Genomic DNA, 23,812 nt, shown 5'->3' on the forward strand with positions numbered 1-23,812 from the left:
GGCGATACTGCTTGGCGTCCTGAGTACCGGGGCGATACTGCTTGGCGTCCTGAGTACCGGGGCGATACTGCTTGGCGTCCTGAGTACCGGGGCGATACTGCTTGGCGTCCTGAGTACCGGGGCGATACTGCTTGGCGTCCTGAGTACCGGGGCGATACTGCTTGGCGTCCTGAGTACCGGGGCGATACTGCTTGGCGTCCTGAGTACCGGGGCGATACTGCTTGGCGTCCTGAGTACCGGGGCGATACTGCTTGGCGTCCTGAGTACCGGGGCGATACTGCTTGGCGTCCTGAGTACCGGGGCGATACTGCTTGGCGTCCTGAGTAACGGGACGATACTGCTTGGCGTCCTGAGTACCGGGGCGATGCTGCTTGGCGTCCTGCGTAATGGGGCGATGCTGCTTGGCGTCCTGGGTACCGGGGCGATGCTGCTTGGCGTCCTGAGTAACGGGGCGATACTGCTTGGCGTCCTGAGTACCGGGGCGATGCTGCTTGGCGTCCTGCGTAATGGGGCGATACTGCTTGGCGTCCTGAGTACCGGGGCGATGCTGCTTGGCGTCCTGAGTAACTGGGCGATACTGCTTGGCGTCCTGCGTAATGGGGCGATGCTGCTTGGCGTCCTGAGTAACTGGGCGATACTGCTTGGCGTCCTGAGTACCGGGGCGATACTGCTTGGCGTCCTGAGTACCGGGGCGATACTGCTTGGCGTTCTGAGTACCGGGGCGATACTGCTTGGCGTCCTGAGTACCGGGGCGATACTGCTTGGCGTCCTGAGTACCGGGGCGATACTGCTTGGCGTCCTGAATACCGGGGCGATACTGCTTGGCGTCCTGAGTAACGGGGCGATACTGCTTGGCGTCCTGAGTACCGGGGCGATACTGCTTGGCGTCCTGAGTACCGGGGCGATACTGCTTGGCGTCCTGAGTACCGGGGCGATACTGCTTGGCGTCCTGAGTACCGGGGCGATGCTGCTTGGCGTCCTGAGTACCGGGGCGATGCTGCTTGGCGTCCTGAGTACCGGGGCGATGCTGCTTGGCGTCCTGAGTACCGGGGCGATGCTGCTTGGCGTCCTGAGTACCGGGGCGATGCTGCTTGGCGTCCTGAGTACCGGGGCGATGCTGCTTGGCGTCCTGAGTACCGGGGCGATGCTGCTTGGCGTCCTGAGTACCGGGGCGATGCTGCTTGGCGTCCTGAGTACCGGGGCGATGCTGCTTGGCGTCCTGAGTACCGGGGCGATGCTGCTTGGCGTCCTGAGTACCGGGGCGATGCTGCTTGGCGTCCTGAGTACCGGGGCGATGCTGCTTGGCGTCCTGAGTACCGGGGCGATGCTGCTTGGCGTCCTGAGTACCGGGGCGATGCTGCTTGGCGTCCTGAGTACCGGGGCGATGCTGCTTGGCGTCCTGAGTACCGGGGCGATGCTGCTTGGCGTCCTGAGTACCGGGGCGATGCTGCTTGGCGTCCTGAGTACCGGGGCGATGCTGCTTGGCGTCCTGAGTACCGGGGCGATGCTGCTTGGCGTCCTGAGTACCGGGGCGATGCTGCTTGGCGTCCTGAGTACCGGGGCGATGCTGCTTGGCGTCCTGAGTACCGGGGCGATGCTGCTTGGCGTCCTGAGTACCGGGGCGATGCTGCTTGGCGTCCTGAGTACCGGGGCGATGCTGCTTGGCGTCCTGAGTACCGGGGCGATGCTGCTTGGCGTCCTGAGTACCGGGGCGATGCTGCTTGGCGTCCTGAGTACCGGGGCGATGCTGCTTGGCGTCCTGAGTACCGGGGCGATGCTGCTTGGCGTCCTGAGTACCGGGGCGATGCTGCTTGGCGTCCTGAGTACCGGGGCGATGCTGCTTGGCGTCCTGAGTACCGGGGCGATGCTGCTTGGCGTCCTGAGTACCGGGGCGATGCTGCTTGGCGTCCTGAGTACCGGGGCGATGCTGCTTGGCGTCCTGAGTACCGGGGCGATGCTGCTTGGCGTCCTGAGTACCGGGGCGATGCTGCTTGGCGTCCTGAGTACCGGGGCGATGCTGCTTGGCGTCCTGAGTACCGGGGCGATGCTGCTTGGCGTCCTGAGTACCGGGGCGATGCTGCTTGGCGTCCTGAGTACCGGGGCGATGCTGCTTGGCGTCCTGAGTACCGGGGCGATGCTGCTTGGCGTCCTGAGTACCGGGGCGATGCTGCTTGGCGTCCTGAGTACCGGGGCGATGCTGCTTGGCGTCCTGCGTAATGGGGCGATGCTGCTTGGCGTCCTGAGTACCGGGGCGATGCTGCTTGGCGTCCTGAGTAACGAGGCGATGCTGCTTGGCGTCCTGCGTAACGGGGCGATGCTGCTTGGCGTCCTGAGTAACGGGGCGATGCTGCTTGGCGTCCTGAGTAACGGGGCGATGCTGCTTGGCGTCCTGAGTACCGGGGCGATGCTGCTTGGCGTCCTGAGTACCGGGGCGATGCTGCTTGGCGTCCTGAGTACCGGGGCGATGCTGCTTGGCGTCCTGAGTACCGGGGCGATGCTGCTTGGCGTCCTGAGTACCGGGGCGATGCTGCTTGGCGTCCTGAGTACCGGTGCGATACTGCTTGGCGTCCTGAGTACCGGGGCGATACTGCTTGGCGTCCTGAGTACCGGGGCGATACTGCTTGGCGTCCTGAGTACCGGGGCGATACTGCTTGGCGTCCTGAGTACCGGGGCGATACTGCTTGGCGTCCTGAGTACCGGGGCGATACTGCTTGGCGTCCGGAATAACATGGCAGTACTGGTTAACGCCCAGTCCTGTTGAGATATCGGAGTTATAGGATAAAGCTGTTTAAAGATAGAATGTCTGTTTCATTATTAATAGATCCTTATTCTCTTCCCCCTCTATTGAAAGGCCTCAGCTCCCCCTGGACAGCTGGTCTCCCTCCTGTTTTACGTTGCCACAGACGGACAAGGATCACTGTTTCCACATGTAGAAGGAAAGGAGCGTTTAACTCACGTGACTGGTACATCTGAGGAGTTGGGACGATTCACAATTCGATTTCCTATGCCAGAGGCAGGAGGTGGTCACGTCAGGTACTGTCTGCATGTGGCACTCATCCAGTAAGGATTAGTAGAAAGTACAGCTTGAAACCATTTAATACGAGGAAGGCGCCACTAACTCTCACCATAAAGTAAAACCATTTAATAAGAGGAAGGCGCCACTAACTCTCACCATAAAGTAAAACCATTTAATAAGAGGAAGGAGCCACTAACTCTCACCATAAAGTAAAACCATTTAATAAGAGGGAGGCGCCACTAACTCTCACCATAAAGTAAAACCATTTAATAAGAGGAAGGAGCCACTAACTCTCACCATAAAGTAAAACCATTTAATAAGAGGAAGGAGCCACTAACTCTCACCATAAAGTAAAACCATTTAATAAGAGGAAGGCGCCACTAACTCTCACCATTAAGTAAAACCATTTAATAAGAGGAAGGCGCCACTAACTCTCACCATAAAGTAAAACCATTTAATAAGAGGAAGGCGCCACTAACTCTCACCATAAAGTAAAACCATTTAATAAGAGGAAGGCGCCACTAACTCTCACCATAAAGTAAAACCATTTGTGACGAAGTGCCCTTCGCCACTTTGTCCTGGAGAGGCCTGCTTGCCTGCCTCCTCCCCTGCGACTATGGTCCTGGACTATATTGCACTGTAAACCCTGTATTCAGGCATATGGGCTTGTATTAGACTGTCTTTTTCCCTTTATCTATGCTGTAGGTTTGGACTACTAATATAACCTAACAGCCAGGAGATTTAGGCGAATATATTGCATAAGAATCACATTACTGGAGAATACAGCCGTTCGCATGATTTCATGCGAATTCTTTGTGCTCTGAATAGGTGGCCGCCATTTCGGGACTTTTCCACGTGTTCGCGGCCATCTTGCGTGCGAACAGCGGTGTTTGCCTGTGAACGCATGGAACTGAAATCGGAAGCGCAAACAGGCGAATACCGCTAAGACCTCCAGACATCCAGAATTACGCACGGAAACTACCGAACGACCGGCCGTTCGGTAGTTATACTTAACTTAGTATGGGGATTCTAGCGACCACAAAGATGCGAATGGATGGCAAGAATTTCGTCTATTTTACCGTGCGAACGGAGACCGACCGCAAGGCCAAAACTCATGGAACTATTTTCGGCTAGTTGGTCTGTGCGGTCGGTCAAAACTTTGGAGCCCTGTATCTCCCGAACCATCCATCCGAATGGGCTGATTTTTGGACAGACTGTTCCCCTGAACAAGGGCTATTTGGGGATACCAGATTTAAAGCTGTACCCCCTGTTCTTGGGGTACATCCAGAACTTGGGTAAAATAATGTATGTTTTAATTGGGTTATGTGTTTATCTGAGGGGAGGAGACGTGGGGGTGTTACCATGCATGTGATTGGTCAATTTCATCCTCCCCCTGGGAGTGTCCTGTATGTACCTGATCCTAATAAAAAGCAGGCTGGGTGTTCCAGTCCTCAGACCTCTTCTGACCCTCAATACGTAGCCTTGTCTCGTTATTGGAGGGAACTGCTATATCACACTGGGGATTGCTATGCTCTGCATATTCCCCTGAGCTCTTAATCACTTAGCTCTTTTAAGAGCTTGTTCCAGATACGCTCTCCTGGAGGAGAGGTCTTCCCCACACGGTCCTGGAGGACAGAAGCCGATCCAGGGTGGAAGGAAGACGGCGCGGCTCCAGTTAAGCTACGGCGGTTGTGGAGTCTGCGGTGGTTGTGGTGTCGTCTGCAGTGCTTGGAGTCCTCTGAGAGCGCTAGGAGCATCCATCAACGGAGGGTACTCGGTCGGGGTACACGGAGCTCCGTTACAGTGGTGGCAGCGGTGGGATATCTACGGGTCCCTTCTAACCGAGGAAATGGTACCAAGAATAAGGAGAGAACTGGCGGAGTATCTGCAGATGGAAGCCGAATATCGGGCAGTGAGGGCAAAGTATTCCGTCCCTGCGCCCCAACAACAGCGTGAGTTACAGGGGGCCGAAGGGGCCGTCCTTTCCCCCCAGCAGCCGTGTGTCCTACAGAGAGCAGAGACAGTTGGTCCCTCTCTACAGCAACAGGACCATGGTAAGGGAGTGGAGACAGGCAGTCTCCCTCTCCAGCGGCAGTGTGTACCCCAGGGGGCCGAAGGTGCCGTCCTTCCCCCCCAGCAGCAGTGTGTCCTACAGAGAGCAGAGACAGTTGGTCCCTCTCTACAGCAACAGGACAATGGTAAGGGAGTGGAGACAGGCGGTCTCCCTCTCCAGCGGCAGTGTGTACCCCAGGGGGCCGAAGGTGCCGTCCTTCCCCCCCAGCAGCAGTATGTCCTACAGAGAGCAGAGACAGTTGGTCCCTCTCTACAGCAACAGGACCATGGTAAGGGAGCGGAGACAGGCGGTCTCCCTCTCCAGCGGCAGTGTGTACCCCAGGGGGCCGAAGGTGCCGTTCTTCCCCCCCAGCAGCAGTGTGTCCTACAGAGAGCAGAGACAGTTGGTCCCTCTCTACAGCAACAGGACCATGGTAAGGGAGTGGAGACAGGCGGTCTCCCTCTCCAGCGGCAGCCTGTGTTTCCAGGAGAGGAGCACAGCACCCCCTCTCCCCAGCGGCAGCTTCCCCCAACAAGGGGAGACACCAATCATCCAGACGGCGCAGATGGGACCGTGGTCTCTGTGCCTGACCTACAGGGATGCTGGACAGCCTTTCCAGATCCCCAACTACCCTCACCGGGACACCCAGAGGAGGGGGTAAGTACAAATTCCCCTCCCCAGCTAACTCCTAGCGTGGCACCAGGGTTAACGGAGGCGATGCTAACCCCTCCTGACGTCCATGTTCCCTTGACTACTGAGCCGGACTATGGTCTCAGTACCCCAGCGGAAGAGGTGGCAGCTGGACAGAGCGCAGTCGGCCTCTGCCCTACCGTTGTCCCTGATCCAGAGCCTGATGTCCTGCAGGCTACCCCAGTGGAAGAGCTGGCATCTGGGCAGAGTGCAGTCGGCCTCTGCCCTACCTTTTTCCCTGGTCCAGAGCCTGATGTCCTGCAGGCTACCCCAGCAGAAGAGCTGGCAGCTGGGCAGAGTGCAGTCGGCCTCTGCCCTACCTTTGTCCCTGGTCCAGAGCCTGATGTCCTGCAGGCTACCCCAGCAGAAGAGCTGGCATCTGGGCAGAGTGCAGTTGGCCTCTGCCCTCCAAGTACCCTCGGCATGTGGCCTCATTACCACAGCCAAATACCCAGGTGCAGTGACTGTGTGTTGCGGGTGGGCTGTTCCTGTACTTTGATGTTGTGGGGGGGCTACTCGGACATCTGTTTATTGTGGGTTGGTGGATCGACTAACGGAGGCACTGACCGACAGAAGGTCAGGTGCCTGGTTAGTCTTCCCCCCAAAGGGGAGATGTGTGACGAAGTGCCCTTCGCCACTTTGTCCTGGAGAGGCCTGCTTGCCTGCCTCCTCCCCTGCGACTATGGTCCTGGACTATATTGCACTGTAAACCCTGTATTCAGGCATATGGGCTTGTATTAGACTGTCTTTTTCCCTTTATCTATGCTGTAGGTTTGGACTACTAATATAACCTAACAGCCAGGAGATTTAGGCGAATATATTGCATAAGAATCACATTACTGGAGAATACAGCCGTTCGCATGATTTCATGCGAATTCTTTGTGCTCTGAATAGGTGGCCGCCATTTCGGGACTTTTCCACGTGTTCGCGGCCATCTTGCGTGCGAACAGCGGTGTTTGCCTGTGAACGCATGGAACTGAAATCGGAAGCGCAAACAGGCGAATACCGCTAAGACCTCCAGACATCCAGAATTACGCACGGAAACTACCGAACGACCGGCCGTTCGGTAGTTATACTTAACTTAGTATGGGGATTCTAGCGACCACAAAGATGCGAATGGATGGCAAGAATTTCGTCTATTTTACCGTGCGAACGGAGACCGACCGCAAGGCCAAAACTCATGGAACTATTTTCGGCTAGTTGGTCTGTGCGGTCGGTCAAAACTTTGGAGCCCTGTATCTCCCGAACCATCCATCCGAATGGGCTGATTTTTGGACAGACTGTTCCCCTGAACAAGGGCTATTTGGGGATACCAGATTTAAAGCTGTACCCCCTGTTCTTGGGGTACATCCAGAACTTGGGTAAAATAATGTATGTTTTAATTGGGTTATGTGTTTATCTGAGGGGAGGAGACGTGGGGGTGTTACCATGCATGTGATTGGTCAATTTCATCCTCCCCCTGGGAGTGTCCTGTATGTACCTGATCCTAATAAAAAGCAGGCTGGGTGTTCCAGTCCTCAGACCTCTTCTGACCCTCAATACGTAGCCTTGTCTCGTTATTGGAGGGAACTGCTATATCACACTGGGGATTGCTATGCTCTGCATATTCCCCTGAGCTCTTAATCACTTAGCTCTTTTAAGAGCTTGTTCCAGATACGCTCTCCTGGAGGAGAGGTCTTCCCCACACGGTCCTGGAGGACAGAAGCCGATCCAGGGTGGAAGGAAGACGGCGCGGCTCCAGTTAAGCTACGGCGGTTGTGGAGTCTGCGGTGGTTGTGGTGTCGTCTGCAGTGCTTGGAGTCCTCTGAGAGCGCTAGGAGCATCCATCAACGGAGGGTACTCGGTCGGGGTACACGGAGCTCCGTTACACCATTTAATAAGAGGAAGGAGCCACTAACTCTCACCATAAAGTAAAACCATTTAATAAGAGGGAGGAGCCACTAACTCTCACCATAAAGTAAAACCATTTAATAAGAGGAAGGCGCCACTAACTCTCACCATAAAGTAAAACCATTTAATAAGAGGAAGGAGCCACTAACTCTCACCATAAAGTAAAACCATTTAATAAGAGGGAGGAGCCACTAACTCTCACCATAAAGTAAAACCATTTAATAAGAGGAAGGCGCCACTAACTCTCACCATAAAGTAAAACCATTTAATAAGAGGAAGGAGCCACTAACTCTCACCATAAAGTAAAACCATTTAATAAGAGGGAGGTGCCACTAACTCTCACCATAAAGTAAAACCATTTAATAAGAGGAAGGCGCCACTAACTCTCACCATAAAGTAAAACCATTTAATAAGAGGAAGGAGCCACTAACTCTCACCATAAAGTAAAACCATTTAATAAGAGGAAGGAGCCACTAACTCTCACCATAAAGTAAAACCATTTAATAAGAGGAAGGAGCCACTAACTCTCACCATAAAGTAAAACCATTTAATAAGAGGAAGGAGCCACTAACTCTCACCATAAAGTAAAACCATTTAATAAGAGGAAGGCGCCACTAACTCTCACCATAAAGTAAAACCATTTAATAAGAGGAAGGAGCCACTAACTCTCACCATAAAGTAAAACCATTTAATAAGAGGAAGGTGCCACTAACTCTCACCATAAAGTAAAACCATTTAATAAGAGGAAGGCGCCACTAACTCTCACCATAAAGTAAAACCATTTAATAAGAGGAAGGTGCCACTAACTCTCACCATAAAGTAAAACCATTTAATAAGAGGAAGGCGCCACTAACTCTCACCATAAAGTAAAACCATTTAATAAGAGGAAGGAGCCACTAACTCTCACCATGAAGTAAAATCATTTAATAAGAGGAAGGCGCCACTAACTCTCACCATAAAGTAAAACCATTTAATAAGAGGAAGGCGCCACTAACTCTCACCATAATGTAAAACCATTTAATAAGAGGGAGGTGCCACTAACTCTCACCATAAAGTAAAACCATTTAATAAGAGGAAGGAGCCACTAACTCTCACCATAAAGTAAAACCATTTAATAAGAGGAAGGCGCCACTAACTCTCACCATAAAGTAAAACCATTTAATAAGAGGAAGGCGCCACTAACTCTCACCATAAAGTAAAACCATTTAATAAGAGGAAGGAGCCACTAACTCTCACCATAAAGTAAAACCATTTAATAAGAGGAAAGAGCCACTAACTCTCACCATCAAGTAAAACCATTTAATAAGAGGAAGGCGCCACTAACTCTCACCATAAAGTAAAACCATTTAATAAGAGGGAGGCGCCACTAACTCTCACCATAAAGTAAAACCATTTAATAAGAGGAAGGAGCCACTAACTCTCACCATAAAGTAAAATCATTTAATAAGAGGAAGGCGCCACTAACTCTCACCATAAAGTAAAACCATTTAATAAGAGGAAGGTGCCACTAACTCTCACCATAAAGTAAAACCATTTAATAAGAGGGAGGTGCCACTAACTCTCACCATAAAGTAAAACCATTTAATAAGAGGAAGGCGCCACTAACTCTCACCATAAAGTAAAACCATTTAATAAGAGGAAGGCGCCACTAACTCTCACCATAAAGTAAAACCATTTAATAAGAGGAAGGAGCCACTAACTCTCACCGTAAAGTAAAACCATTTAATAAGAGGAAGGAGCCACTAACTCTCACCATAAAGTAAAACCATTTAATAAGAGGAAGGCGCCACTAACTCTCACCATAAAGTAAAACCATTTAATAAGAGGAAGGCGCCACTAACTCTCACCATAAAGTAAAACCATTTAATAAGAGGAAGGAGCCACTAACTCTCACCATAAAGTAAAACCATTTAATAAGAGGAAGGCGCCACTAACTCTCACCATAAAGTAAAACCATTTAATAAGAGGAAGGAGCCACTAACTCTCACCATAAAGTAAAACCATTTAATAAGAGGAAGGCGCCACTAACTCTCACCATAAAGTAAAACCATTTAATAAGAGGAAGGCGCCACTAACTCTCACCATAAAGTAAAACCATTTAATAAGAGGAAGGCGCCACTAACTCTCACCATAAAGTAAAACCATTTAATAAGATGAAGGAGCCACTAACTCTCACCATTAAGTAAAACCATTTAATAAGAGGAAGGAGCCACTAACTCTCACCATAAAGTAAAACCATTTAATAAGGGGAAGGCGCCACTAACTCTCACCATAAAGTAAAACCATTTAATAAGAGGAAGGCGCCACTAACTCTCACCATAAAGTAAAACCATTTAATAAGAGGGAGGCGCCACTAACTCTCACCATAAAGTAAAACCATTTAATAAGAGGAAGGCGCCACTAACTCTCACCATAAAGTAAAACCATTTAATAAGAGGAAGGCGCCACTAACTCTCACCATAAAGTAAAACCATTTAATAAGGGGAAGGCGCCACTAACTCTCACCATAAAGTAAAACCATTTAATAAGAGGAAGGCGCCACTAACTCTCACCATAAAGTAAAACCATTTAATAAGAGGAAGGAGCCACTAACTCGCACCATAAAGTAAAACCATTTAATAAGAGGAAGGCGCCACTAACTCTCACCATAAAGTAAAACCATTTAATAAGAGGAAGGTGCCACTAACTCTCACCATAAAGTAAAACCATTTAATAAGAGGAAGGAGCCACTAACTCTCACCATAAAGTAAAACCATTTAATAAGAGGGAGGCGCCACTAACTCTCACCATAAAGTAAAACCATTTAATAAGAGGAAGGAGCCACTAACTCTCACCATAAAGTAAAACCATTTAATAAGAGGAAGGAGCCACTAACTCTCACCATAAAGTAAAACCATTTAATAAGAGGGAGGCGCCACTAACTCTCACCATAAAGTAAAACCATTTAATAAGAGGGATTTGCCACTAACTCTCACCATAAAGTAAAACCATTTAATAAGAGGAAGGCACCACTAACTCTCACCATAAAGTAAAACCATTTAATAAGAGGAAGGCGCCACTAACTCTCACCATAAAGTAAAACCATTTAATAAGAGGAAGGCGCCACTAACTCTCACCATAAAGTAAAACCATTTAATAAGAGGGAGGTGCCACTAACTCTCACCATAAAGTAAAACCATTTAATAAGAGGAAGGCGCCACTAACTCTCACCATAAAGTAAAACCATTTAATAAGAGGAAGGCGCCACTAACTCTCACCATAAAGTAAAACCATTTAATAAGAGGAAGGAGCCACTAACTCTCACCATAAAGTAAAACCATTTAATAAGAGGAAGGAGCCACTAACTCTCACCATAAAGTAAAACCATTTAATAAGAGGAAGGCGCCACTAACTCTCACCATAAAGTAAAACCATTTAATAAGAGGAAGGCGCCACTAACTCTCACCATAAAGTAAAACCATTTAATAAGAGGGAGGTGCCACTAACTCTCACCATAAAGTAAAACCATTTAATAAGAGGAAGGTGCCACTAACTCTCACCATAAAGTAAAACCATTTAATAAGAGGGAGGCGCCACTAACTCTCACCATAAAGTAAAACCATTTAATAAGAGGGAGGTGCCACTAACTCTCACCATAAAGTAAAACCATTTAATAAGAGGAAGGCGCCACTAACTCTCACCATAAAGTTAAACCATTTAATAAGAGGAAGGAGCCACTAACTCTCACCATAAAGTAAAACCATTTAATAAGAGGGAGGTGCCACTAACTCTCACCATAAAGTAAAACCATTTAATAAGAGGGAGGCGCCACTAACTCTCACCATATAGTAAAACCATTTAATAAGAGGAAGGCGCCACTAACTCTCACCATAAAGTAAAACCATTTGATAAGAGGAAGGAGCCACTAACTCTCACCATAAAGTAAAACCATTTAATAAGAGGGAGGCGCCACTAACTCTCACCATAAAGTAAAACCATTTAATAAGAGGGAGGTGCCACTAACTCTCACCATAAAGTAAAACCATTTAATAAGAGGAAGGCGCCACTAACTCTCACCATAAAGTTAAACCATTTAATAAGAGGAAGGAGCCACTAACTCTCACCATAAAGTAAAACCATTTAATAAGAGGGAGGTGCCACTAACTCTCACCATAAAGTAAAACCATTTAATAAGAGGGAGGCGCCACTAACTCTCACCATAAAGTAAAACCATTTAATAAGAGGAAGGCGCCACTAACTCTCACCATAAAGTAAAACCATTTGATAAGAGGAAGGAGCCACTAACTCTCACCATAAAGTAAAACCATTTAATAAGAGGAAGGCGCCACTAACTCTCACCATAAAGTTAAACCATTTAATAAGAGGAAGGAGCCACTAACTCTCACCATAAAGTAAAACCATTTAATAAGAGGGAGGTGCCACTAACTCTCACCATAAAGTAAAACCATTTAATAAGAGGGAGGCACCACTAACTCTCACCATAAAGTAAAACCATTTAATAAGAGGAAGGCGCCACTAACTCTCACCATAAATTAAAACCATTTAATAAGAGGAAGGAGCCACTAACTCTCACCATAAAGTAAAACCATTTAATAAGAGGAAGGAGCCACTAACTCTCACCATAAAGTAAAACCATTTAATAAGAGGAAGGAGCCACTAACTCTCACCATAAAGTAAAACCATTTAATAAGAGGAAGGCGCCACTAACTCTCACCATAAATTAAAACCATTTAATAAGAGGAAGGAGCCACTAACTCTCACCATAAAGTAAAACCATTTAATAAGAGGAAGGAGCCACTAACTCTCACCATAAAGTAAAACCATTTAATAAGAGGGAGGTGCCACTAACTCTCACCATAAAGTAAAACCATTTAATAAGAGGAAGGAGCCACTAACTCTCACCATAAAGTAAAACCATTTAATAAGAGGAAGGCGCCACTAACTCTCACCATAAAGTAAAACCATTTAATAAGAGGAAGGAGCCACTAACTCTCACCATAAAGTAAAACCATTTAATAAGAGGAAGGTGCCACTAACTCTCACCATAAAGTAAAACCATTTAATAAGGGGAAGGCGCCACTAACTCTCACCATAAAGTAAAACCATTTAATAAGAGGAAGGTGCCACTAACTCTCACCATAAAGTAAAACCATTTAATAAGAGGAAGGAGCCACTAACTCTCACCATAAAGTAAAACCATTTAATAAGAGGAAGGAGCCACTAACTCGCACCATAAAGTAAAACCATTTAATAAGAGGAAGGCGCCACTAACTCTCACCATAAAGTAAAACCATTTAATAAGAGGAAGGTGCCACTAACTCTCACCATAAAGTAAAACCATTTAATAAGAGGAAGGAGCCACTAACTCTCACCATAAAGTAAAACCATTTAATAAGAGGGAGGCGCCACTAACTCTCACCATAAAGTAAAACCATTTAATAAGAGGAAGGAGCCACTAACTCTCACCATAAAGTAAAACCATTTAATAAGAGGAAGGAGCCACTAACTCTCACCATAAAGTAAAACCATTTAATAAGAGGAAGGCGCCACTAACTCTCACCATAAAGTAAAACCATTTAATAAGAGGAAGGCGCCACTAACTCTCACCATAAAGTAAAACCATTTAATAAGAGGAAGGCGCCACTAACTCTCACCATAAAGTAAAACCATTTAATAAGATGAAGGAGCCACTAACTCTCACCATTAAGTAAAACCATTTAATAAGAGGAAGGAGCCACTAACTCTCACCATAAAGTAAAACCATTTAATAAGGGGAAGGCGCCACTAACTCTCACCATAAAGTAAAACCATTTAATAAGAGGAAGGCGCCACTAACTCTCACCATAAAGTAAAACCATTTAATAAGAGGGAGGCGCCACTAACTCTCACCATAAAGTAAAACCATTTAATAAGAGGAAGGCGCCACTAACTCTCACCATAAAGTAAAACCATTTAATAAGAGGAAGGCGCCACTAACTCTCACCATAAAGTAAAACCATTTAATAAGGGGAAGGCGCCACTAACTCTCACCATAAAGTAAAACCATTTAATAAGAGGAAGGCGCCACTAACTCTCACCATAAAGTAAAACCATTTAATAAGAGGAAGGAGCCACTAACTCGCACCATAAAGTAAAACCATTTAATAAGAGGAAGGAGCCACTAACTCGCACCATAAAGTAAAACCATTTAATAAGAGGAAGGCGCCACTAACTCTCACCATAAAGTAAAATCATTTAATAAGAGGAAGGCGCCACTAACTCTCACCATAAAGTAAAACCATTTAATAAGAGGAAGGTGCCACTAACTCTCACCATAAAGTAAAACCATTTAATAAGAGGAAGGAGCCACTAACTCTCACCATAAAGTAAAACCATTTAATAAGAGGGAGGCGCCACTAACTCTCACCATAAAGTAAAACCATTTAATAAGAGGAAGGAGCCACTAACTCTCACCATAAAGTAAAACCATTTAATAAGAGGAAGGAGCCACTAACTCTCACCATAAAGTAAAACCATTTAATAAGAGGGAGGCGCCACTAACTCTCACCATAAAGTAAAACCATTTAATAAGAGGGATTTGCCACTAACTCTCACCATAAAGTAAAACCATTTAATAAGAGGAAGGCACCACTAACTCTCACCATAAAGTAAAACCATTTAATAAGAGGAAGGCGCCACTAACTCTCACCATAAAGTAAAACCATTTAATAAGAGGAAGGCGCCACTAACTCTCACCATAAAGTAAAACCATTTAATAAGAGGGAGGTGCCACTAACTCTCACCATAAAGTAAAACCATTTAATAAGAGGAAGGCGCCACTAACTCTCACCATAAAGTAAAACCATTTAATAAGAGGAAGGCGCCACTAACTCTCACCATAAAGTAAAACCATTTAATAAGAGGAAGGAGCCACTAACTCTCACCATAAAGTAAAACCATTTAATAAGAGGAAGGAGCCACTAACTCTCACCATAAAGTAAAACCATTTAATAAGAGGAAGGCGCCACTAACTCTCACCATAAAGTAAAACCATTTAATAAGAGGAAGGCGCCACTAACTCTCACCATAAAGTAAAACCATTTAATAAGAGGGAGGTGCCACTAACTCTCACCATAAAGTAAAACCATTTAATAAGAGGAAGGTGCCACTAACTCTCACCATAAAGTAAAACCATTTAATAAGAGGGAGGCGCCACTAACTCTCACCATAAAGTAAAACCATTTAATAAGAGGGAGGTGCCACTAACTCTCACCATAAAGTAAAACCATTTAATAAGAGGAAGGCGCCACTAACTCTCACCATAAAGTTAAACCATTTAATAAGAGGAAGGAGCCACTAACTCTCACCATAAAGTAAAACCATTTAATAAGAGGGAGGTGCCACTAACTCTCACCATAAAGTAAAACCATTTAATAAGAGGGAGGCGCCACTAACTCTCACCATAAAGTAAAACCATTTAATAAGAGGAAGGCGCCACTAACTCTCACCATAAAGTAAAACCATTTGATAAGAGGAAGGAGCCACTAACTCTCACCATAAAGTAAAACCATTTAATAAGAGGAAGGCGCCACTAACTCTCACCATAAAGTTAAACCATTTAATAAGAGGAAGGAGCCACTAACTCTCACCATAAAGTAAAACCATTTAATAAGAGGGAGGTGCCACTAACTCTCACCATAAAGTAAAACCATTTAATAAGAGGGAGGCACCACTAACTCTCACCATAAAGTAAAACCATTTAATAAGAGGAAGGCGCCACTAACTCTCACCATAAATTAAAACCATTTAATAAGAGGAAGGAGCCACTAACTCTCACCATAAAGTAAAACCATTTAATAAGAGGAAGGAGCCACTAACTCTCACCATAAAGTAAAACCATTTAATAAGAGGAAGGAGCCACTAACTCTTACCATAAAGTAAAACCATTTAATAAGAGGAAGGCGCCACTAACTCTCACCATAAATTAAAACCATTTAATAAGAGGAAGGAGCCACTAACTCTCACCATAAAGTAAAACCATTTAATAAGAGGAAGGAGCCACTAACTCTCACCATAAAGTAAAACCATTTAATAAGAGGGAGGTGCCACTAACTCTCACCATAAAGTAAAACCATTTAATAAGAGGAAGGAGCCACTAACTCTCACCATAAAGTAAAACCATTTAATAAGAGGAAGGCGCCACTAACTCTCACCATAAAGTAAAACCATTTAATAAGAGGAAGGAGCCACTAACTCTCACCATAAAGTAAAACCATTTAATAAGAGGAAGGTGCCACTAACTCTCACCATAAAGTAAAACCATTTAATAAGGGGAAGGCGCCACTAACTCTCACCATAAAGTAAAACCATTTAATAAGAGGAAGGAGCCACTAACTCTCACCATAAAGTAAAACCATTTAATAAGAGGAAGGAGCCACTAACTCTCACCATAAAGTAAAACCATTTAATAATAGGAAGGTGCCACTAACTCCCACCATAAAGTAAAACCATTTAATAAGAGGGAGGCGCCACTAACTCTCACCATTAAGTAATACCACTAACTCTCGGTCTCTCCACTAACTCTCACCATTAAGTAATACCACTAACTCTCGGTCTCTCCACTAACTCTCCCTCTCTCTCTCGGTCTCTCCACTAACTCTCTCTCGGTCTCTCCACTAACTCTCTCTCGGTCTCTCCACTAACTCTCCCTCTCTCTCTCGGTCTCTCCACTAACTCTCCCCCTCTCTCTCGGTCTCTCCACTAACTCTCCCCCTCTCTCTCGGTCTCTCCACTAACTCTCCCCCTCTCTCTCGGTCTCTCCACTAACTCTCCCTCTCTCTCTCGGTCTCTCCACTAACTCTCCCTCTCTCTCTCGGTCTCTCCACTAACTCTCCCTCTCTCTCTCGGTCTCTCCACTAACTCTCCCTCTCTCTCTCGGTCTCTCCACTAACTCTCCCCCTCTCTCTCGGTCTCTCCACTAACTCTCCCTCTCTCTCTCGGTCTCTCCACTAACTCTCCCTCTCTCTCTCGGTCTCTCCACTAACTCTCCCTCTCTCTCTCGGTCTCTCCACTAACTCTCTGTCTCTGTTTATCCACTAATTCTTCATCTCCCTCTCTTTCCTACACTTCCATCTCTGACTGTCCAACAATCTTGTGTTTTTCCCACCCATCATTCTGCTCCTTACCAATTACCATCTGTCCATATATCTAGCTTTTGCCCTGTTCATTCTTCTCCTCTTACTGTCTGCTAGCTCTCCGCCTTCCTTTCTCCTGCAACTCAGCTTTCGTATTGATACGTCTCAACCTTTGTTTTTTCATTTACTCTTTTTCTTCATGATAAACCTTTCTTATACTGTATAACTTCTATTCATAGTTACAATCATCTCTCGACAATGTGTCCTGGTATCCATGTCTTGACGGATGTTGTACGGAGCAGTCTGAGAAACAACTTAATTCACCTTCTGTCAGCTGGGGATTCCACCACTGGCACCAAGAGACATTACTTGGGTCTAGATACCTACCGTCCACCCCCAACACCTCCCGGCTCCCAGCCTGCCCCTTCTAACTCACAGCTTATAATTCACCAGGTCACTTTTCAGCTTCCCTTCCAAGTGGAAGTCTTATTTGAGTCAGACAGCTTTCTCCAACGCCCAGGTCCACTTTCTGGGAGTGCTCTAAGTGACTTACTGGAGATTCATCGCATGAAAATGACCGAGCGGTTCAGGAGAATTTTCAAACTGGAGGAGAAAGGATTCATTCCAGACCAGGTTGCGTTTGCACAAGCTGCCCTATCAAATATGCTGGGTGGAATGGGCTACTTCTACGGCAGTTCACTAGTCCAGTCTCTGTACAATCCTGAACCTTTGCAGTACCCACAAGCACCACTCTACACTGCAGTCCCTTCTCGATCTTTCTTTCCTCGAGGCTTCCTTTGGGATGAAGGGTTTCACCTGCTGTTGATTGCTCGCTGGAACACCTCTCTAGCATGGCAGTCTTTGGCTCATTGGTTAGACCTAATGAATGTGGATGGATGGATCCCTCGTGAGCAGATTCTTGGTCTTGAAGCTCGAAGCAAAGTGCCAAACGAGTTTGTGGTTCAGCGTGATGAGAATGCCAATCCCCCAACCCTGTTTCTGGCTTTGCATCAGCTTTTGGCAAAGGAGGATGTAACATCAGAAGACCTGCAATACTTGCGCCGTGCATATCCTCGTCTTAAGACCTGGTACAATTGGTTTAATGTGACCCAAGCTGGACGTCTTCCAAACACATACCGGTGGAGAGGAAGAGACAAAGACCCCTTTCGTTTCCTGAATCCAAAGACACTGACGTCCGGTTTGGATGACTATCCACGGGCATCCCATCCGTCAGAGGATGAACGACACGTTGATCTGTTCTGCTGGATGGCTTTAGCTTCTGAAGTGATGGCAAATATCTCTGAGCTGTTGGGAGAAGATGGGGTAGAGTATCATGAGTCACAGCGTATACTTACAGACAACACTCTGCTGGACCGTCTCCACTGGGCTGAGAAACTTGGGTCTTATGCAGATTATGGCAACCACACAAAGAATGTAGCACTTGAGTGGGAAAGGTTAAGTCCTCTTCCTGGGCAGGACCCCCACAGACTTCCACCACCAAAGCTTGTTAGGGTTGTAAAGAAGCCCCCTAGGCTACAGTTTGTAGACTCCCTCGGCTATGTATCTCTGTTTCCCTTTTTCCTTCAGATTTTAACTCCCGATTCTCCCAAGCTTGGGCAGCTGCTTGCCCATTTGCGAGATGCTGATAAGCTGTGGACACCCTATGGTCTCCGCTCATTGTCAAAGAGCAGCCCTCTCTACATGAAGCGCAACACTGAGCATGATGCCCCCTACTGGCGGGGCCCTATCTGGATTAATATGAACTATTTGGCAGTTAGAGCCTTGCACAAGTATTCCCACACGGAAGGACCGCATCGTCATCAGGCTGCCCTTTTATATAGGGAGCTGCGGGAGAACTTGCTTAGCAACCTGTACAGACAGTACAAAGATACAGGCTTTTTGTGGGAGCAATACAATGACAAGACTGGCTGGGGTCAGGGAAGCTTCCCATTTACAGGGTGGTCATCTTTGGTAGTGCTGATGATGGCAGAGGAATACTAAATGTTAATGCAGAGCACGGTACTGAACACTACCACCAACACAAAGAGTTCAGGGAATGTGTGGGAGTCTGCCTGAGCTCTGCTGTTAGACGATATATTGTTACTTAATCCATATGATGAAACCTTCACTGGTTCTATTGGTGGACCTGTAACATAATTTATTTTATGGGTGGGATCTGTGTAACTGGTTGGATGAATAAGATCTGTGATGTCACTGGTTGCATGGAGGGGAGTTATGATGTTACCAGCTGTACTGACAGGTCACAAGCTATGTCCCACCACCCATCCCACCTTGGGCAAGCCACATGCATGAGAAACTGTGCGAGGAATTCAATCTGACACTTGCAGTGAATGGAGTTTTATACGGTGTGATGTTTAAACCTGATGCAAATAATGACCGTTACAAGGGCAAGTGCTAAATCTAACTTAACTGCTTCCCTGCCATGTAGGGGCCATACTGTGCTAACCTGCCCAGCACACCACTTATTAACTGGTGATCCCTGGACTTTTAAAGAAATCTGTGGAGAAATAAAATACATCCTGTATATCTCTGGCTCATGTAATTACTTCCTGTAACAAATCCCCTCTGCCTGGGTTGGTATAAGTAATGGTGGGTATTCGAATCCCCTCTGCCTGGGTTGGTATGAGTAACGGTGGGTATTAGAATCCCCTCTGCCTGGGTTGGTATGAGTAACGGTGGGTATTCGAATCCCCTCTGCCTGGGTTGGTATGAGTAACGGTGGGTATTAGAATCCCCTCTGCCTGGGTTGGTATGAGTAACGGTGGGTATTAGAATCCCCTCTGCCTGGGTTGGTATAAGTAACGGTGGGTATTAGAATCCCCTCTGCCTGGGTTGGTATGAGTAATGGTGTGGCTGTCTGTCAAGGTATCACCGCCACGGATGCCTATTTCCCCATAACACGCCAATAATCCACAAAGTATAATATCGCCGGTATCACATACCCCCCCCCCCCCCAAACCACAACGCGTTTCGCCCTTGATAAAGCCTAAGGGCGAAACGCCCTTGATAAAGCCTAAGGGTGAAACGCGTTGTGGTTTTTAAACTGTTGTTTTAAATAAAAGTATTTTCGCCACTTTCTTACTGTGAGTTAGCCATCTTACTTTTTATTACTATTATTATTTTACTTTTTTACTACTACCATCCTTTTATCTGGCACCAAAAGTGTTTTTACTTTCCAGTGAGGATATTACTCCCAAGAATCCTAGGTGGGGATTATACCACTCAAGCTGTATTCATTGAACAGTTAGACTGTTCAACTAAACATGAGTAACCACTTGTTTTTTTATCTTCTCACCTCTGGCATTTTATACTTTGAGCACTATTGCTGGTCCCGCTTTTATTTTCAAATATGGTCCCCTAATCAAGAAAGAATACTAAGACCTCACGTATCCCATAAGTGGGGATTATACTACTGTACGTTATCCACACTAGAGCTCCATAGCTCTTGAAAACGTGAGTAGGACCATATATTCTTTTATTGCTTCTACCCCTTTCGGGACATATTACACCATCAGTTGTTATTTTTTTATTTCATGTGATGTACAAAGACGCATCTACACCACTCTGAAGAATCCCCCACTACTAAAGACTATTCACCTCTACAAAGATATACCTCGTTGTTGGATTCATCTACCAGTCAGACTATTTATTCTGGACTGCTATTTGCTTATTATCTATTATATATATTGCATTTTAGTCTGCCTATGCTCTTTTAATTTATGTGGTTTGTAGTGGCGCTGCCTTCCTTTCTTTTTTCTATGGGAACATGGATAGCCTGGATCTGGGTGATCAATATATCCAAAAATCACCCAGATCCGTTTAGTAGTTTTGGATCGCCATCGCTGGGAAGTTCTGTCCGGTCTGCCATGAGGTAGAAGCCCAAAATAGTTTCATGGAAATTGTGGCAAGAGCCTGTCTCAGTTCGTGGGGTTTTGAATGAAAACCACATAAGGTATAGGAAATCTGGTTCGTGTAGAATGCTCACTGTGCTCGGTATTCTGGAACTCTCGAACGCTGTTCGTCTAAGTGAATGGGAACTAGAACCATGGTAGATCCATGGTGACTGGTGTTCGCAAGAGTGCCTGGCCAAAATGAGTTCCAGGCACTCAACGACCAGGTCCCGCTGCCAGCGTTCGGAAGACAAGATGGCCGCCATCTATTGTCTCAAGCACGTGCATTCGTATGTTTGAAATGGCGGCCACCCAGTGGAGCATTCTATGAATTATTTCCTTTGCGGTTTTCGTTCAAGATACATAAGGTTCCATGCTATAATGGGTCTCTGGGGTGGTCTTGGTTCGGGTACCGAACAAAATAAACAAAACAAAACTGGGACATGAATCCAGACGAACAGAAATAGCCAAACGTGATGGGGTATTCCTTCACACTGCCCCCCCTTTTGCTCACAGCTCCGGAATACACTGTTGAACCCTTTTCGGGTCAACTAGGGACTGTCTGGACCCCACGTACTGGTCAAGTTACCAGTTCAGTCTGACGAGATAGCCCATCTGCATTCCCATTCTGTTTGCCAGGTCGGTAATGGATGGTGAAGTCGTAGGGCTAGACTCCACCTCAGAAGACGGGCATTATCTCCAGCGACCCGGTTGAGCCAAATTAGGGGGTTTGGTCCGTGATGAGGGTAAAAGCGCGGCCATAGAGATATGGAGTCAGTTTTTTCAGTTCGTGGGCTTCAGTGCCCATACTAAGGCTAAGCACTCTTTCTCAATGGCTGCGTAACTAACATACCTAGGTAGGAGCTTCCAGCTCAAACAGGGAACTAGGTGCTTCCCTCTGTCTTCTCCGACCTGGCTTAGAACTGCCCCCAGAGCAAACATGGAAGTGTCTGAATGGACGACAAAGCGTTTGTTAGGGTCTGGGGCAGCTAGAACAGGCACATTAACAAGGGATTGCTTCAGAGCTTGGAAAGCCACCTCACACTCCGGGTACCACAGGACCTGTCTGGGTACATTTTTCTTAGTGAAGTCAGTCAGGGGTTGGGCCATGGCACTATAGTCTGGTACGAAGCAGCTGTCCCTACGAAGGCCATGACTTGCGTCTTGGTACGGGGAGTGGGCCAGTTAGCAAGGGCCTCAATCTTAGCAGGCTCTGGCCGTTGCTTACCACATCCGACACAGTGGCCCAGATACTGTACCTCCGCCATACCAATATAACATTTGTCTGGCTTCAAGGTTAAAGGACCACTATAGTGCCAGAAAAACACTTGTTTTCCTGGCACTATAGGGTCTCTAGGTCCCCCCCCCCCCACCCTTAGGATCCCCCTCCCGCCGGGCTCTAGGGTGAGGAAGGGGTTAAACACATGCCTGTTCTCCACCAGCAGGGCTCTCAATGCTTTCCTATGGACGCTGGCGTCTTCTCACTGAAAATCACAGTGGGAAGCGGCTCTAGCAGCTGTCAATGAGACAGCCACTAGAGGCTGGATTAACCCATAGGTAAACATAGCAGTTTCTCCAAAACTGCTATGTTTACAGCAGAAAGGGTTAATCCTAGATGGACCTGGCACCCAGACTACTTCATTAAGCTGAAGTGGTCTGGGTGCCTATAGTGGTCCTTTAAGCCGGCTCCCTTAATCCTGGCCAACCTTGTCCCTATCTGATATAGGTGAGCCTCTCCGGTGTCGCTATGAATAGCAATGTCATGCATGTATGCACAAGCATAATACTGGAGACCATCTAGGACAGGGATAGGCAACCTTCGGCACTTGAGATGTTGCGGACTACATCCCCCATAACGCTCTTACACCCATAATGCTGGCAAAGCATCATGGGAGATGTAGTCCAAAACATCTGGATTGCCGAAGGTTGCCTATGCCTGATCTAGGAGGTTGTTCTTCATCCTATGCCCATGCCTGATCTGATGTGGCTGGGTTGTTCTTCATCCCAACCTCCCCTACCCGACATGTGAGGAGGTGACCGAGAGCAGAGGCCATCGAGTTGGTCCAGTTGGGGTACCCAAGAGATCCACCTCCTGGAAGCAAAACTAGCCACCTTCTCCCAGGAACCAGGATATAGCCCATTAGCTACCCACAAAGTAGAGAACCCGGGCCAGGCTCCCTTGAGACAGCTCCCTTACCACATACCCGAAGCAGTGAGGGAAGGGATGCGGAAAGAAATAACCAAGATGCTCCGATTGGGGGTCATTGAGCATTCTGAGAGTCCTTGAGCCTCTCCTCTAGTATTGGTGCCAAAACGGGATGGCACCGTTTTTTTTTGTGGACTACAGGCGGCTCAATGATAAAACGGTCACAGACGCCTACCCGATGCCGCGGGTAGACTAACTGCTGGACCGTATTGCTAGGGGAAAATATCTGACCACTATCGACCTCTGTAAGGGCTATTGGCAGATTCCTCTAGCTGAGGAGGCCATACCGAAATCTGCCTCTTCATCCCGTTCGGCTTTTTCCAGTTCCGGGTTATGCAGTTCGGGGTAGAAACAAACACAGGAGATGATGGAAGTCCAGCAGTGTGCGGGAGTTTCTGTGTCCGATTTTAGTTCCATAAGATTTATGCCCAAACACCGTTGCCTGCTTTCGCAGGAACAAGATGTCCGCTTCCTAGCTGGAACAGGGGACAAACTGCAGCACTTCTGCCCACAGTCACTGTGGCTTGACTGGGGTCCTGGAACTGCTCCCTCCTGGAGTCGAATGGGGAACTCTCTCTAGCCACCCCCAGGCACTGGACGACACTCATTCCTGGGAGCTCTAGACCTTACAAGGACTTTCCCCGTTGAATCCTCCACACTGGAACAGTGATTAAAGAGCAGCCCTTTCCCCTCCCAGTAACCAGACGACACATAGTTCTGGGAGTACAAGCTGGAATGCCTTTAATCTGGCCAAATGGCCTGCTTTTTTACAATTTGGAGTCACAGTAAACACGCCCATGACACTCCCACAGAAAACAGGATAATCCCTCCCCTATGCCTGGGAGATAATTGAGTCAGGAACTGTACTAAACAACATTATCTCCAGGCACAAAAAACACAAATTTCACAAACACCCCAAAAGTACCTTAAAAA

The 23,812-nt window shown here is 46.9% G+C and overlaps 1 protein-coding gene across 1 annotated transcript in view; it reads left to right on the top strand.

The window, feature by feature from the left end:
• Positions 1–19,309, top strand: part of MOGS (mannosyl-oligosaccharide glucosidase) — a 29,078-nt gene extending 9,769 nt beyond the window's left edge. Inside the window, exons 4-5 of the mRNA XM_063457512.1 lie at positions 2,852–3,033; positions 17,002–19,309. Coding sequence (XP_063313582.1) covers positions 2,852–3,033; positions 17,002–18,763 — 1,944 coding nt within the window. The 3' untranslated portion in view covers positions 18,764–19,309. The remainder of the gene's footprint in view (positions 1–2,851; positions 3,034–17,001) is intronic.
• Positions 19,310–23,812: the final 4,503 nt, after the last annotated feature.

This window comes from Pelobates fuscus, chromosome 6 (assembly GCF_036172605.1).
Source record: "Pelobates fuscus isolate aPelFus1 chromosome 6, aPelFus1.pri, whole genome shotgun sequence".
NCBI lineage: Eukaryota > Metazoa > Chordata > Amphibia > Anura > Pelobatidae > Pelobates > Pelobates fuscus.